We start from the raw sequence: 16837 nt of genomic DNA, 5'->3' as shown, positions 1-16837 counted from the left end.
AGACGCTGCGAGAGCAAATCAAAATTTGCAAGTGAGGTGGGGCCTCACTGCCAAAAAGAGGGTTGAAGGTCAAAAACAAACCTTCTTCAGGAAGAAACAGAGGTTTGCCCCTTACAAGACGAGCCGAGGTCACTACCAACAATCGCCGATTGCCCACTAGTCTTCACAGTCTCCCACTGCTTCGTCTCCTCTACAGCCGAAACACCCTCAACAGGTGGTCTACCTCACTGCTCCCCCAGGTACCCAACCCAACCCCGTTTGGATGCCCTCACCCGCATACAACCCTAGCTACGGACCCTCAGGTCCCTTTCGTGGACACCAGAGAGGTAGCTACAGGGCTAGAGGACAGTTCAGTCAACGAGGCGGACCTAGGACAAGGGGTTCTCGAGGAGGGAAAGAACCTAGATTCACTCCCTCGCAATGATATAGTTCCGGTAGGGGGAAGACTTTACCACTTTCGAGACCGTTGGACATTCAGTCCGTGGGCTCACAGCATAGTCTCCAAAGGCTTGGGGTGGAAATGGTCACAAGATTCTCCTCCTCCACCAGTGACCTTCTTCCAGAGACCCACAACCATTCTGAGAGAGTACACCACCGAGTTACTACAGAAAAAAGCAATCAAACGGGTTCGATCGCTGAAGTTCCAAGGCCGCCTGTTCACAGTTCCGAAGAAAGGCTCGTCGGCATTGAGAGTGGTCCTGGACCTGTCAAAGCTAAATTCTTACATCCTCTGCAACAAGTTCCGAATGTTGACCATCTCTCAGGTACGTACCCTGCTTCCCCGTGGGGCCGTCACCACCTCTATCGATCTTACCAACGCCTATTATCACGTACCAATAGCTCGAAACTTCTCTCCTTACCTAGGTTTCCGTCGAGGCAGGAAAGCCTTTGCATTCAAAGTCATGCCCTTCGGCCTCAACATTGCACCCAGGATATTCACGAAACTGGGAGAGACAGTGTTAGAACAACTCAGGAACCAAGGGATTCAGATCGTTGCTTATCTGGACGATTGGCTTATTTGGGCTCGGTCAGCCCTGGAGTGCAACAGAGCTACGAAGAAAGTACTTCGTTTTCTCGCCAACCTGGGATTTCGGGTCAATCTCCAAAAATCCCGCCTACTTCTATCAGACCGCTTCGAATGGTTAGGCATACAGTGGGACCTTGCACGGCACAAGCTGGTTCTACCTCCCAAAAAGGTAAGAGAAATAGCTTCCAAGGTCAAGAATTTTCTAAAACACAGACAGGTGTCCAGAAGAGCCTTAGAAAGAATCCTCGGCCTTCTTCAATTCGCTTCAGTAACAGATCGCCTATTGAAAGCCAAACTCAAAGACATCAATCGAGTTTGGAGAAAGAGAGCCACAGTACCTTTAAGAGACAAGGTCTCGAAAATCCCCTCTGTCTTGAAAATGAGATTACAGCCATGGTCCGAACCGAAGAACCTCTCCAAATCGGTTCCTCTTCAATTCCCACCCCTACAAGTGACAATTCATACAGACGCGTCTCTGAGTGGATGGGGGGGGTTACTACGAACGTCAGATGTTTCAGGGCTCTTGGTCACCCGCCATGAAACACTTCCACATCAATGTTCTCGAAGCCATGGCAGTGTTCTTGACCCCGAAGAGGCTCTCTCCTCCGAGGTCGACCCACATCAGAGTAGTGTCAGACAGCACAGCCGTAGTACACTGCATCAACAGAGGAGGATCCAAGTCGCCCAACCTGAATCAGATCCTGGTCGCTATCTTCGCCTTGGCAGCAGAAAAGAACTGGTTCCTGTCAGCAACCCACCTAGCGGGAGTCCAGAATGTGATAGCGGACTCACTATCCAGGACGAAACCACTGGAATCAGAATGGTCTCTGGACATAATTTCATTCCGGTGGATACTCAGGCTGGTTCCGGGCCTTCAGGTAGATCTATTCGCAACTCAGATGAATCAGAAACTTCCTTGTTATGTGACACCAAACATGGACCCTCAGGCTTATGCCATAGACGCATTAACCCTGGATTGGAACCATTGGAGGAAGATTTACCTATTTCCACCAGTGAATCTTCTAATGAAAGTATTGCACAAACTACGCTCCTTCCGGGGGACAGTGGCCTTAGTAGCACTTCACTGGCCAAAGAGCAGTTGGTTTCCTCTCCTCCTCGAGCTGAAACTCCGACCCTTCCGGATTCCATTCCCCAAACTAACCCAAGTAATTCAAACACAGACTGTGTCAGCTTCCTCAAGGATAGCCAAAACCCTAACTTTGTGGACTTCATGAAGTTTGCAGCTCATAAAGACGCAAACATTGACCCGGAAAACGTTCTCTTCATCGAAGCGGACAAAAGGGACTCGACAATTCGTCAATATGATTCGGCTGTTAAGAAATTAGCAGGTTTCCTAAAGAATTCAGACCACACTCGTATGACTCCGAATTTAGCCATCTCGTTCTTTAGGTTCTTATTTGACAAGGGCTTGCCAGCTAGCACTATAACTACCATCAAGTCAGCTTTGAAGAAGATATTCCTGGTTGGGTTTAACATTAACCTAGCTGATTCCTATTTCTCATCTATTCCAAAAGCATGTGCTAGGCTTCGGCCGTTGGATCGGCCGCAAAAAGTCTCTTGGTCTCTGAACAATGTCCTCAAACTCGCGTCGGACACTGACAACGAGTCCTGCTCTTATATCACTCTGCTTAGGAAGACGTTATTTCTATCAGCTATGGCCTCAGGTGCTAGAATCTCAGAACTAGCAGCGCTCTCACGTAACCCGGAAAACATAGATTTCCTCCCTACAGGCGAAGTACTGCTTACCCCAGACAGAGCTTTCCTAGCTAAAAATGAGGACCCGCAAAATAGGTGGTCCCCTTGGAAGATCATCTCTCTTCCCCAGGATCCTTCGCTGTGTCCAGTCACTACTCTCAGGACCTTTTTAGCTAGATCTGCCACCCGCTCGTCTGGCCCCTTATTTATCAGGGAACAAGGTGGTACTATGACCATTCAAGGTATCAGACAACAAATCCTCTACTTCATTAAACATGCTAACCCGGAATCATTTCCCCATGCTCATGATATACGGTCAATAGCTACCTCTATCAATTACATCCAGAACATGAACTTTGATGACCTTAAAAAATACACGGGTTGGAAATCTCCTATGGTTTTCAAACGCCACTATCTAAAGAACTTACAGGCCCTTAAATACCCTACGGTTGCAGCGGGGAGTCTTATCTCCCCCCATTAATCTCTGATTATTTCTTTATTCCATCTCTTCTCTCCTCCCTCCTGACCACCTCTCACACCACGTCGCCACTCTCCTGGGTGGTTCGTTAGCCCTAAGTTATTTTGCCATGTTTAATTGTTATGATTTAACTGTTATTGTAATTACCATTCCTGTAAAGTTTAGATATGCTTAGACATGTAAGGTTGATACCTTTTACGACGGGACACTCAGGTGATCCCTGGTCCTCATATTATTTTAGCATTACATCCCCTATGCCTATGGCTAGTTTATGATTTATGTTTACTTACAGTATTATATTATTGCCTTACATGGTGTTTGTTTTCTCCTTATTATGTTATTAATTTATTGGGCTTGGAAGGCATTCTCTGGTACATTCTCACCGGCCGTCACAGGCCGCCCCAGAAAAGGGATTTTGACGAAGGAAAAATCTATTTCTGGGAAGAGGCCTGTGACGCCCAGTGAAACCCTTCCCGGTTATTTGATACGGACCCCACCCCTCTTTTTTCCTTGCCAAGCCATATGTTCTTGCAGGAAAAGAATCTGGTTTGGACAAACTATGGAATCAATTTGGAAGAGGAAAAACATTGAGGTGGTTACCTATCCATGAAACTGCAGCAGCCAGGGGACCAAAAGCCTCAGCTCTTCCCTTTTTCCAGGCATTTCGAGGGTGTAACAGTTTTTTTTTAATGAAAGAAGAAAAGTTTGGATGGCCAACAGATTGTGTTTCAGCATGCCTCAGGCACCTTACTAAACTAAGTTCCATACCACCAGTTGTAGAAGATGAAGACCTACAAATCGTTGAAGTGTCCGTGGTGCTAATATACAACAAAAGCAGTTCACATAAAGAGGTATATGAGGCTCAACTTAATCTCTTAGTAATGAAGCAAAGAGTTTATGATTGCATCCCCCCTACAAGGGCTGCTCTTAGAGAGCACTGCAAGAGATTCGTTTCAAGCAAGGCACATTTAAAGCCAGTCTTTAGAATTATCATTCAGTTTTGCATCCTATCCAACACACTGGGGATGACAACACATTGATGGTGCCTGGTTTCAGTAATGAAGAAATTTGCCAGTAGTAGAAAAATCTTGCCAAGAATTGAAAAGTATGGCCGCAAGAAGGAATGCCATGCAAGTGGAAACACTACTTGACTGCACAGCTCTCTGCAGCTGCACTTGCTAAAATTGTCGGATACACAAAACATAATGGTATCTATCCCGAGATATATACATTTATATCTTATGGTGGCCATATTGGAATAATGGGTTCAGTTTATCTCTTAATGACAACAAGAATGGCAAAATCTGAATTCATAATCATTATATGGACAATATGCAAATTTGTAGACAGTATGCCATATATTTAGGTGGCCAGAGGTTGATTTTGATTTATGGGGATAAAAGTTCTCATGCCAAATCTATTGCTTGTAATATCAATTCCATTTTCCCACACTCCCCTGCTCAACAATTAGATGTACTGTGAGGAAATGCAATTTTCAGAACGGTTATTTGAATCACAGTATTGTCTCCAACACAATACACTAAGGGAATGTGGATAATAAACTTCCAGAAAGAATACCAGTGCAAACTCCATGTACAGGTAGTAGTTACTAACAATACCAGGACAAGACATCTTAATGCACAGTAATAAGCAAAAAATCTGGAAAGGTTTTGATCAAAACTGACACGACTGTTACCACTTACCGCTAAAATTTTTTGTTTCACTAAGGCCATATGATTATTGAAGGGAAGGAAAATGGGAAAACTTTTAAATTTTACGGGTAAGGGTCGATTTAACAGCTTCTGGAGAAGACACAATATGAACATCAGGGGAGGTTCACCGAAATAATTAGTTTTGAAATTATGTAAGGATTTAAAAATAGTCTTCCCACACTAAAAATCACTTTACAAGGCCTGCACTCTATCAAGATATCTATCTCATAATAATGTTAACATCCAACTAGTTCATGATAAAATGAACACATGAGCCTTTTTAAAAACTAACATTACCTCTTAGATTAGCCTTATCTAGTGTGACAACTATAGGTTTATAAAAGTAAAAATCTCTGAAGAGAATAAGTTTACTCCCAGATATTTGATAAGACTAGTTTCGCATAAAACAAAGTAAAATCTCGACAAACTATCCAAACTAATTCTTGTTACTCAAAATTTCCTTAATTTGAACCAACCTAAATAACCTTTCTACATTATCTAGATGCTTGCCAATCTCTATCTTCAAAAACTGAGGCTTTATTGAACTGTATATATATTTAGGGAAAGTTACTGATTTCTTGGATTTGGAGGCCAGACAAAGTATTCGATAGGCCTCCTATACCACAGAACTTATCCACTTACCTGGTTGGAGTCTTTCCAAAGTCAGATAAAAGAGAGAATAAATTTCCCTTTCATTTGGGCACAATGCCTTCTAGAGGGGAATCCTAATGGCCTCTCACCATTACGAAACAAAGCCTTGAAGATGGAAATTCAAGAGACTTAGTAGCCATTGGCTCATAAGAAGAACTGTGGGTACTATTAACATCAATCCTATCAATATCTAATACAGGACCCAAAACAAAGGAAGAAAACCAGGACTTTCTGATGATCAGATACTGTCCCAACCATAGAGGAATACCATTATTTCCTACATTTAATCACCACATTCACAACTCCTACCATAGCCTAAGAAGTTCCATCTAAACAAGTAAAAAAATTTATGAAAGATTTAGATCTTGATGGGCTGCAAATCGCTCTTCTCTGCAAAAAAAGAATTACAAGAATACCCCTACCTTTATTACCCACAACCAACATATACTTAGTACATAAATTCTCAAATCCTTGACAATAATTATAAACTCCAGAGAAGTAGATTGAATTAAAACTTAGACTAGGCAACTGATTTGTTATAGATATCAGAATATGTTTGTGTGATAGAAAGTTTTAACACTTAAAATAGAACCTGACTTAACATTTTTTCTTTTACTTAACATCAGATAACTTAAATCAAGATATATATGTCATCCTAAAAACACCTGCTTCTGACAACATATAACCAAGTACTGTAGATATAAAATGAGCATTTTAACACTAAAATGAATAACAAGACCAATGTAGCCTGGAGGTATGATTCTTCAAAATATAGGCATATAATTTCAAAAGCAAATTTTGCCATTTTGTTACCTTTCTAAATTGTATCAAAGTGATGATTTTTCAACACCTGTAAAGATCTCAATAAAAAGAAATAGGTGACCTAACCTGCAGGTAATCATTTATAACAATCTCAATTTTCTTACCTTGGCTGCAAGAATAAATCAGGAGATTGACCAGAACCCGATCCTCTACTTTCGGAAGCTTGCAAACCAACAGTCATCTCCAACCCAGGAAGTTCCAAACTATAAAAGTAATGAGAATCATTAATTTTAAGGATTCACCTATCCATTTATTTGGACAAATTTTACATATCTATAATAATACCAGATGTCTGGAAGTATCAGCACTCACAAAATCTTAATTTTCTTTATAAAATTATTTCAATGTTTACTACTACGTTCATTGCATTATTTTTTTGTCGAGCTTAAGCTTACCCAGAATAATATTAAACCATGATATTTCTCCCTAATGCATGTCACATCGCTCGATACAAGGGATGGTGCCAGGAAGAGGTATCACCTTTCAAACTAAATCGTATTCTATTTGTTGCTCATATAAGATTATAAACATAATTTAAAACACTAACAGTGGAAAAGGGATTCCCAAATTCAGTATCTCTCATGAAGAAAGAGCTACTCAAAATCAAAATAAAAACAGTTCTGTCCTTTCTGTACGATATTCCTCTCTCTGCAACACCAGACACCCAAGGCTATCTCCAAGCAGATATATTGCACCCGCATATAATCAACATGATCTCTAAATGTAGTGTACAATTTCAGAACAAGGTGGGGAGATATGAATTTTAGAAGAGTATTGAAATAATCTATTTTGTTATCAAAATTGTGTTATAAAAATTGTCTATTATAATAAATCTTTCTGAAGCTCATTTAGCCAACTATCTCATCGACTTAATATGAGGGATAGTGGGAATCTACAAAAAGTTATAACAACAAGACTATCAGAAAATCAAGCAAAAAAAGATTGATCTCAACTTAGATCAAACATTCCACAGTCAGAAATATTACTTTAGGAGAAAATTCCAGACCATAAATTCTTGTAATTTTGAATGAGACATATTAATGTCTGCCCAATGTAAATCTCTTGATGCCCAATCACCACAAAACGAAGGAAAATAACATTAATCCTACCTTTTGACAAAGTTCCATTACTACCATCTCTTTGGATGCGTATATTCAAATCAAGTTGAACAGAAAAAAATTTAACTAAAATTATTACAAACTAACAACACAATTCACTTAACGGATTACATCCCATTCTAAAACGATGGAATCAAACCACAATTATCATGGAAAAATGGACACTAGGTAAAAATTAATTAAACTGAATTACAGTAAATTGCCACTGTGCAACACTAACCACTATTTTCCAAACAAATTCTCAACTGAATCAAAAGAAGCAGTTGATTCACAATTATCATGAGCCCTTACAGGGGATGGATGGACTCCTACAAATGAGCATGTGCAATAACAATGACATTATGTAAAAAGGACAATTTTTGGACAAAAGTCAGATATTTACTCTATCTACAGCCTCACTATCTAAGAATTCATATGGAACAGTAAAATGGATGCAAACCATATAAGCTGAAAGTAACTTTAATTGTAAAATCTAGTAGAGAAACAAAACTATCTTCAATAATGAAACATACTTAATCAGAAAGAGCATATTCCATGCTTTCTAGATAAAGCGAGGTAACAAAGGAGTTTTAACAATTAATTCTTCTAAATCAATTCAATCCGTAAGTTCATATTGAAATTCCCTCAAAAACTTTAACATTTACACTAAGATTCCACAGAATGGATTTAAATTTGACTAGCTTCTAGATAATAAGGCAAATAATCACTTCCTTGATTACAAAGTAAGTACAAAGATTGACTAGCTTCTAGATAATAAGGCAAATAATCACTTCCTTGATTACAAAGTAAGTACAAAGATTGACTAGCTTCTAGATAATAAGGCAAATAATCACTTCCTTGATTACAAAGTAAGTACAAAGATTGACTAGCTTCTAGATAATAAGGCAAATAATCACTTCCTTGATTACAAAGTAAGTACACAGGTCTAATTCAGTATAATAAAAACTGAATTGTACAATGGCCAATAACCTTTAATAACAGTGCACAGAATTCCTTGTGTGTACTGCAAAAAAGCTAAAATTCTAATACAATCTAATCAGGTGATAGTTGTTGAAATACCCTTAAACATACACCAAGTAGAATGAGAATTTCATGGTTTTTTATACAGAAAGCTGGATAGATGTCTTCTGGAAGCTAAAATTGAGAATCTGTAGTGCACAAAACCCCTTTGTTTTCAGGAGATGGAGGAAATTCTGCAAGTGATCAGTTGAAGCATGTCAGGGTCTTGGTGCATAAGATGGAAATTAGGTCATCTCTGAAGATTTATCCTACAAGATAAATTCAAGAGAAATATCCCCTCGACTGGAAATAACGGATTCGTGAATAATCCCCTCTGAAACCAATACAGTAACTATGAATCATCCTGGCATTACCCAACTACCAGAAATCTTGATGTGTGGCGTCCCCTGCCCACGCTAGGGAGTCCTACATTAGTGTACAAAATGTCTATCTTTAGATTAAAGGTAGGAAACATCTATGTTTGGTGTCTTCTATACTTTCTATAACTATTGACATATACAGTAGTTCTAGGGAATTTACTGACCATCCCAAGGGAAGAATTTGAAACTTTCAGCCAGGTAAAAAAAAACAAAAAAAAAAAAAAACAGTATTTTATAAAAAATGTGAAAGTTGAGTAATAGCGCTGTTCTCCTTTCAATAAAGGATATTCTGGGCTAAAAAGAAAATAAGATAAAAATTCTTAAAGGTAATTTGCATTTTCCTCACTATACAAACCCGAGTACGGCTGGAATAACTATCAAGTCATTAACAACATAGTTAACTAACAACAGATGACATGAGGTAAAAGCCCCAGCCACCAACCTGTCACCGAATAGCTACTTTTGTCATTATGTCTGAGATGTAAAATCTAATTCAAAGGACTGGTTTATATACATGGGAAAAATGAAAATCAAAATTTATTATTTATTTCTACTTTTATACAAACCTTTTGTCCATTAAGGAGTGCAACTCTTCACCCTTGAGACAATATTTTGGGATTACTTCAAATGAGCTTTATTGTTTATAAATCTTATTTTTTTTCATCGAAAAAAATATTTGAAGGATAATTTTATACCTCACCACTCAGGACCATAAGGACATAATCATAATTCGGGGTTATTTAATTACCTGCACACACATTTATAAGCTACATGTACCAATGCACACACATAAACAACACTGGTTAATGTAATATATTTCTATCTATTTTGATGATCAAATCTTATGCTTTCGGCCTATTTAGTTATTGTCTGACGTTTATAAATTTTTCATACACTAGTAATAAAATAAAAATAGCAAATACACAAACTAGCAGGCAAAGATTTACATAGCTTTCTCTCCCTCATAAAAGTTTTCATATAAAGTTATGATGAAAGCCCCTTCACTTAAATATATAACAAACATGTGATAAAAATCATACATTTTACATCTATCTAAAGTGTGTACATGTGTCAGTGTGCATTCTTTGTTAATTGTTACTAATTACAGTTGAGTAATGAGATGTTTCAAAAATTTCCTACTGAAAGGTTTATAAGAGTCTAGTGAAACTTAACCATGTTGATATTCAAACTCAATTTGACATATCGGATAACTATATTGAAACAGTGAGAAATGGACAATAGGGTAGAGCACAGGGTTTTAAATGAATTCTCCCACTACTGCTACATATCCATAGCTCACCAGCTTGCCTTCTTTCTCCGCCCTCGCTCCACATCCTTACCGGTCTTTTCTTTCTTTTTCTCTCTATTTCTGTATAAATTAGTAATTTCCGAACTTGTATAAAAAATTAATAATTTTTTTGTTCCCCCCCAACATTGAGGTAAAATTTAAGGTGTGCTTCCTGTATATGGGTTCCCCTTGCCCCATTCTAAATGTGGCATATGAGCGGGGGGCTTCCCATGCTCATATGCAAGATGATGCCGCTACACACACTGTGACATACACTATCTTACTATAGATTGTTCTCCTGCTTCAAGCCCACCATAGGAACACCTTCATAGTCAAGCTATAACAGTCATCTATTATTATTATTACTATTATTATTATTACTTGCTAAGCTACAACCCTAATAGGAAAAGCAGGATGCTATAAGCCAAACGACTCCAACAGAGAAAATAGCCCAGTAAGGAAACTGATAGAATAGTACCCAAGTGTACCCTCATGCAAGAGAACAACTGATTATCATTATCACAGTAACTTCAAATAATTAATATCTTAAGAAAACAAAACTTACCTTGCAACCGACTGGGTTTCTCCAAGTGCCTCAGACAGTTTCGGGAAAGGTTGTCCAAATGAAAGAGTATCTTGTTCAGCTAAACCACCATCAGGTCCCATGAAGTCACCAAAATCATCATCATCTGCATTATTCTCCATCTGAAAGAGGACAACTTATTATAAAATATTCTTTGATTAGGTGGCTAACATCTACAAACTAAAACATACATCTTCAAAATCAAATCATTTAACCTATGCATGCTACCTTGAACTAGCTTTCTTTTCTTTTAAATTCTACAGTATAATTAACAATATTAGCAAACATAGCAAACAGAGAAGCCCAATGCTGCTGTACTGCATTTTAAACTTCTTCCAAGAATAGACTTGAGGTAAAGTTCATAGCAGAGAGTTTTGAATTCTTTTATCCAGTGGAAAAGGCAACCCCCTTAAGATCTGAGGTTACTGTTATTTCCAAGATAAATAACAGATTGATTTGGAATCAGATAAGACTTCTTAAAATTCCAATTTTCTATAACTGGTTCAACAAACATTTTTGGTCTTAAAGAAGAGAATCTTAAATGCTGTTGAGAATTAACCAATAGTCTACATAAAAGACTCTTAATCTTGGATGTAACCTCTTTGCTAATGGAGCTCATCTTGTGAAGACTTTAGCATCCATGCTTAAATCAAAATCTAAGCAACAGAATTTATATGTCTGCTTTGAAATATGAGCCAGATGAATTTAATTAACCTGAGTAAACAGGAACTTGAAGTGTCTGATAGGTGGATTATAAATATCCAATCTACTTTTTGAAATGAAGATAAAAATAAAGAAGGGGGTTCTATGATAAACCAGCTTATAAATGGGAGATTGAGATTAGAAATGTCTCGAACTGTTCTTCAACCTCCTAAAGCTTTCGGTACAAGAAACTACAAAGGAACCAGAACTATGTTTTTTTTTTTTCAATACTAATGCAGATATTTCCTCCTGTAAAATCTTCGTCTTTTCTGGATATAGAGCTACAAATGAGAGGACTTTTAGTACAATGAATAACGGCCTTAGAATTTGAAAGGGAACTGGTAATCCTCTCTTATCATCACCATCAGCTTTAGTTAAGGCAGAAGCAGACCCAAAACAATGGAAATGAGATAGTCTGCCCCTACTTTGTGATATGTTATTGTCCTGATAGAAGCTAGTTTTTTATGAAAAAAAAAATATATCACTCTCAAAACTATCTCTGCCACTATACTCATTTATGGAAAAAGATTGATAAAAAGTAAAAAGCCCAAGAGATTTTTAAGAAATGGAAAGTCAAATCTGTGCAACATGAAAAACTTACAAAATTAAATAACCATAAGAGCAAACATTGATGTGTTTTTGAGCTTAGGAAAAATTTCTACCTTATAAAGAACCAATCAATCTTCTTTCAAATTTACATGTAAAAGACATTTGTGTTTGTTCTAAAGATGAATTGGACAGGCCATGATCTAGAAATTCAAAATATTCTAAAATGTCAGTTAAATCCCTTTAAACTTCTGTTGTCCATTTATAGATCAAATTAGAAAATTCCTTTCCAGGGTTCTAATGAAATCTTTCGTAATTCATTGAATCCTTTAGGAAGAAGGGAAAACTTCTCATCCTCTATAAGAGAGTACTTCGTAGGTTTGATTATGACCTTAGGAATAATTAAAATATCTGAATTTACATTCTAAGAGGGAAAATCATCTATACTATACACACCATCTTTTAGGCTTTAAAGGAAAAGCACTAACCAAAGGTTGAAGGCTTATAGCTTTTCTTTAAAACCACTTTAACTCTAGCTTTAATTACAAAGGAAAATCTATATTGAAAACCAGGAGTAATAGTACGCATCATAGAAGAATCTTTAGATTTAGATGTACTTTCTTCCTTAATCACATTATTATATCAAAACTCCATTTTATTCATATGCTTCCGTAAAAGTTTCCTGAATTGCATTCTCTGAATGTAAGGAAAATGCACATATTCTAAGGCTCTGGGGAGTGTGTGTCAATCATACAGTGTCAACCTGTTATTTGGGTGTTCAGCAGAGCACCAAGCCTGTCTATACGGCCAAACCAGGCTCATTACTTTAAAAAAGTGGGAAGCTTTCCCTGAGCCTATGTCAGTACCTCTAAGGATGAACTCCGAAGATATCTATCACCGCCTCTGTTACTTGTTCAGGAGAGTCCTCTATTGTAATAAGTTCTGGAATGAAAGGTCTACTACTCTGTCTTAACCTGCAAGTACTCTGCTTGTGTTTTGAAAAAGTTTGCAAGTTCTTCAATCTTTCTCGAATGTCCTTCCTCTCTCGTCTAGCGCCTTGAGTATGACATGAGGCAATAGAAGCCGAACACAAAAGGTTCTGGTTAAAATGAGCTGAGATTCTATCATATCGAGGAGGGGAAGAGAGAGACAGAGAGAGCTTTGCCTCCTTCTCTGAACTTGAAACCTGTGAAAAATAGGACCTTTCCGGTGTATCCCACCAAAAGCGTCCATATCTGGGTGCAAAATAATATGGCAAGGAGTCCGATCTTTGTCCCTTTACGAGAAGGTTGGTCCTGATAAAGTAGTCCATAGTTGGTGTAATATGAAGAAATGGCAGGTACGGTTCAGCTGTCCTTTTCCGTTAATAATTTTGTACCTGTTTTGGCTTCGGTTTAAATTCTTTTGACGCTAGTTTTACTGATCTAGACAAGCATAGTTATGGATAATTTGGTACTATCATTTCTAGAGGGACTTGAATAGGTACAAGTCAAGCTAATGAAGATGGAAAACTACAGTAGTTCATGACACATCAATAAGAGTTGTAATTACTCGTGAAATAGAGCCCTTGCATTCCACTTGTGAGCAAGATATCATGCCGAGAGTTCAGTTAATGCGTCTATTACTTGGGAACACATGCTAAAACTTGTTTACAAATTCCTTGACAGATGACATAAAAACTACTTTTCTGTATTTGTTTGGTAAAGAGAGTAGGGAACTCATTTGTGGGTCTGCGGATGCACCCTTGCACTTGGACGATATGACCAAACATGTAAATCCTTATGAGGTCTAACTGAATTATCTGAAAAAGAAGTGGTCTTCCATGGGGAGAATCTGGTTGCTTCTTTCTGACGAGAAGACTTGCCGATTGGTTCTCGGGGAGTTAAAGGGAGGTTATGCTCTTTATGAGTACAAATAGAAGAGTAGTACGCTCCTTTCAATAAAGCTGCTTCTGTACATGGGGAAATAGGTTGATCAGTCGCTTCTCAGCACAGAGTCCAAGGTGGTGTACTTTCAGGCACTACTTTCAAAATTCTGAATGGGGAGAGCTCTAGCATTGTGGAAGAGAAAACTCCCCGAGCCACAATATCTGAAATAAAAGAGATGATCTTCCATGTTAAGCCCACAAGTGGGGAGTGATGAAGACCTACTTGTTAAGGTTTATATAAAATGGCAAACTAACGTAACTTGTAAAGTCTCTTGCTCTAGCTGGATAATATCTGAAGCCAAAGGATCTGTGCGACTAATCACGACAGGGTTTAACACAGCTACAATATCTTCATACAGAAAAACATGGTGATCATCCTTAGATATTGGAGTCTCGGAAAAACCCCTATAGAAAGGGTCTGAAAGGGAAAGATCAGGATTTGAAACAATCAGGATTTGAAACAGAAGACTTTTGCTTCTTGCTCTCGGTAGAAGAAGCAGAAGGGGAGCGATCCCTATTATCCTTCTTCCGGCAGCTCTTATATATCTCATATTGAGGGGGTAGCCAATCCCTGCAAAATTCACAAGAGAAGAAAAGGAACAGATCTTACCACGATACACAGGACAAAAAGGAGAGGGTTCTACCTCCACTCAGCTCAAAGGAGCCATAATGGTGACCTTCCATATCAGGGTGGGTCCTTATACCAACTTGAGATACACTTATAATCACTTATGCACTGGAAAAGAAAAAGCACAGCCTACAAAGCGATGCATAGCGTGGACAAAGGTCGTAGACAGACGTCTGACTGGAAGGACGACCAGGAGTAAAGAGATGCACGTCTCACTGTCTCATCCGCTCTTACCCATCGTGGGCTTGCTGCTGGCAACCATACAATGTTCCCAGGATCCCATGATTTCTGTAATTCTACTCGTAGTAAAATAACAATAGAATAAACCCACTTAATTAACGAGGATTTGTATTCGTGTAGGAACAAACAAAAAACTTTTCAATCCACAAAAAATATTGTTACAAAATTTAACAGTAACTAATATGCTAGAAAATATCAATGCAAGATAATTGAGTTCTAGAATATTTATGCTACAAAAATTACAATATCAATTTCATACGCAGTTATCTAAACTTTGCAACATTAAAACATGATAATTACATTCAGCTGCGGTATCGGTTGTGCAATGGATGCTGCAGATCGTCCCGCTTCCTCAAATTCACCAAAGGGATCAGCCCAGTTGTCTTGGGCTTTCTGCTTCTGATCTTCTTCAACACGCTTCATAGCTTCGTGGATGTCAGCGTAGTTACACTGTTGTTGAGAGGGTGCAGAGTTGAAGACTCCAAAATCAGCTTCAAATTGTGCATCTACAGAAGATTCCGGTACTTCAGGAGGTGTACTGAAGACTTCAAAGCTTACAGGAGTGGTGTTGCTTGTTCCTGATCCAGCTGCACTAGTCATTAAAGGTGGAAACGTGGAAGAAGCCATTGTTAAACTAGCAGGCTCACTGCTACAGAAATCACCAAAGCTATCATCATTACTTCCTATATCATGTGGCAAAGAATTCGTGTTACCTGTACCGGCATCTTCACCACTTAATTCCAGTTCCCTAAAAACTGCATATTTATCTTGAGAATTATTCAGATTACTACTTAAATTGTCTTGAGGTAAAATGTTACTACTGGGAGCTTCCATCGTTGTTGTTGAAGAAAACCGACTGGTCTGAGGTACCACAGAGGAAGACGACCCTACGTTCGTCATGACTGCACTCTGAAAGTCATCAAAGTCATCATCGAGTGCATGATCAAAGCTAGTACTAGGGGAGAGTTCAGGGGAAAACCCTACTTCTGGAAGGTTCATTTTCTTCATTTTCTCAATAGGAGGAGGGATGGGCTTACTTCCCAACTGAGGAGTTGGTAATGTAGGAGTTACAGTGAGAGACTGAGCAGATGCCATCACATTTGCATGGCTGGTCACAGATCCTGGCGCAGTCTCAAAAACATTTTTTTCAAAGCTATTTAAACCACTTGGGGCACTAACAGTTGGACCACTCACAAAATCCTCAAATTCATCATCATCATTATTTACTTCTTGTAATTGTTCGGTTCCAGAACCAGCCTCAGCTGTATGGTCTTGTGACTGTTGCTGATGTAGTTGTTGGTGCTGTTGTTGCATTTGCTGTCTATGTTGAACATAATCTTGTACCAATGGCAAGAGAGCAGGATGATCTATGATGGGAAGAACAGGTTCAGTTGTTGTACTTAAAACATCAGCGCTGGTAATAGCCTGGCCACTCTGAAAGGTAAAACAGTAATAAATATTAAAATGTAAAGCACTCTGAAAAGGTACATAGCAATTATATAAAAAATATACAGCCATCTTTTTAAGGAAATAGGCAAAACCCTTTACTCTATTTTACATATGTAATATTGCTAAAAAGTGACCCATTAGTTAAATAATGGTTTCTTAAAAAGAAACAGGGAACTAATCTGCAATCTGAGTTTCCCTAATGAGAGGATAAGGCTGGCTATAACTCTTATCACTATCATAGCATTGGTTCAAGGTGAAGCTACGTAATAAAACCTACCGGTTGTATCCATGAAAAAAAAAACTTTTTTTATCATAATGAATTACTACTAGGTTGAAGGAATTGCAAAGATCTTTTAAATGAAGAGAATTGGATATGGATCACAAGGCACAGCACAGCCATATTTTTATGCTTTAAGCCACAATTACCACTAGTCCATGTGACAAGACTGACATTCTCAATATCTAAACCTTGAAGGATTAACACTAAATATCAAATGCTGCCTTAGTTAACTGATGTCACTTAGAATTTGAAACCTTCTTATATCAACAGGTAGTAGGTTGGTTAGAGCAC

General features: G+C 38.2%; 1 protein-coding gene across 2 annotated transcripts in view; it reads right to left on the bottom strand.

The window, feature by feature from the left end:
• Positions 1–16837, bottom strand: part of LOC137658331 (synergin gamma-like) — a 108411-nt gene that overhangs the window by 46189 nt on the left and 45385 nt on the right. For both annotated transcript variants that reach the window (XM_068393013.1, XM_068393005.1), the window contains exons 7-9: positions 15118–16251; positions 10757–10896; positions 6511–6609 (exon numbers count right to left, since the gene is read on the bottom strand). In XM_068393013.1, the coding sequence (XP_068249114.1) occupies positions 6511–6609; positions 10757–10896; positions 15118–16251 (1373 nt within the window). The remainder of the gene's footprint in view (positions 1–6510; positions 6610–10756; positions 10897–15117; positions 16252–16837) is intronic.

The sequence above is a fragment of the Palaemon carinicauda genome, chromosome 1 (assembly GCF_036898095.1).
Source record: "Palaemon carinicauda isolate YSFRI2023 chromosome 1, ASM3689809v2, whole genome shotgun sequence".
NCBI lineage: Eukaryota > Metazoa > Arthropoda > Malacostraca > Decapoda > Palaemonidae > Palaemon > Palaemon carinicauda.
Note: the sequence above shows the minus strand (reverse complement) of the source record. Positions and strands in the feature narration are given on the sequence as shown.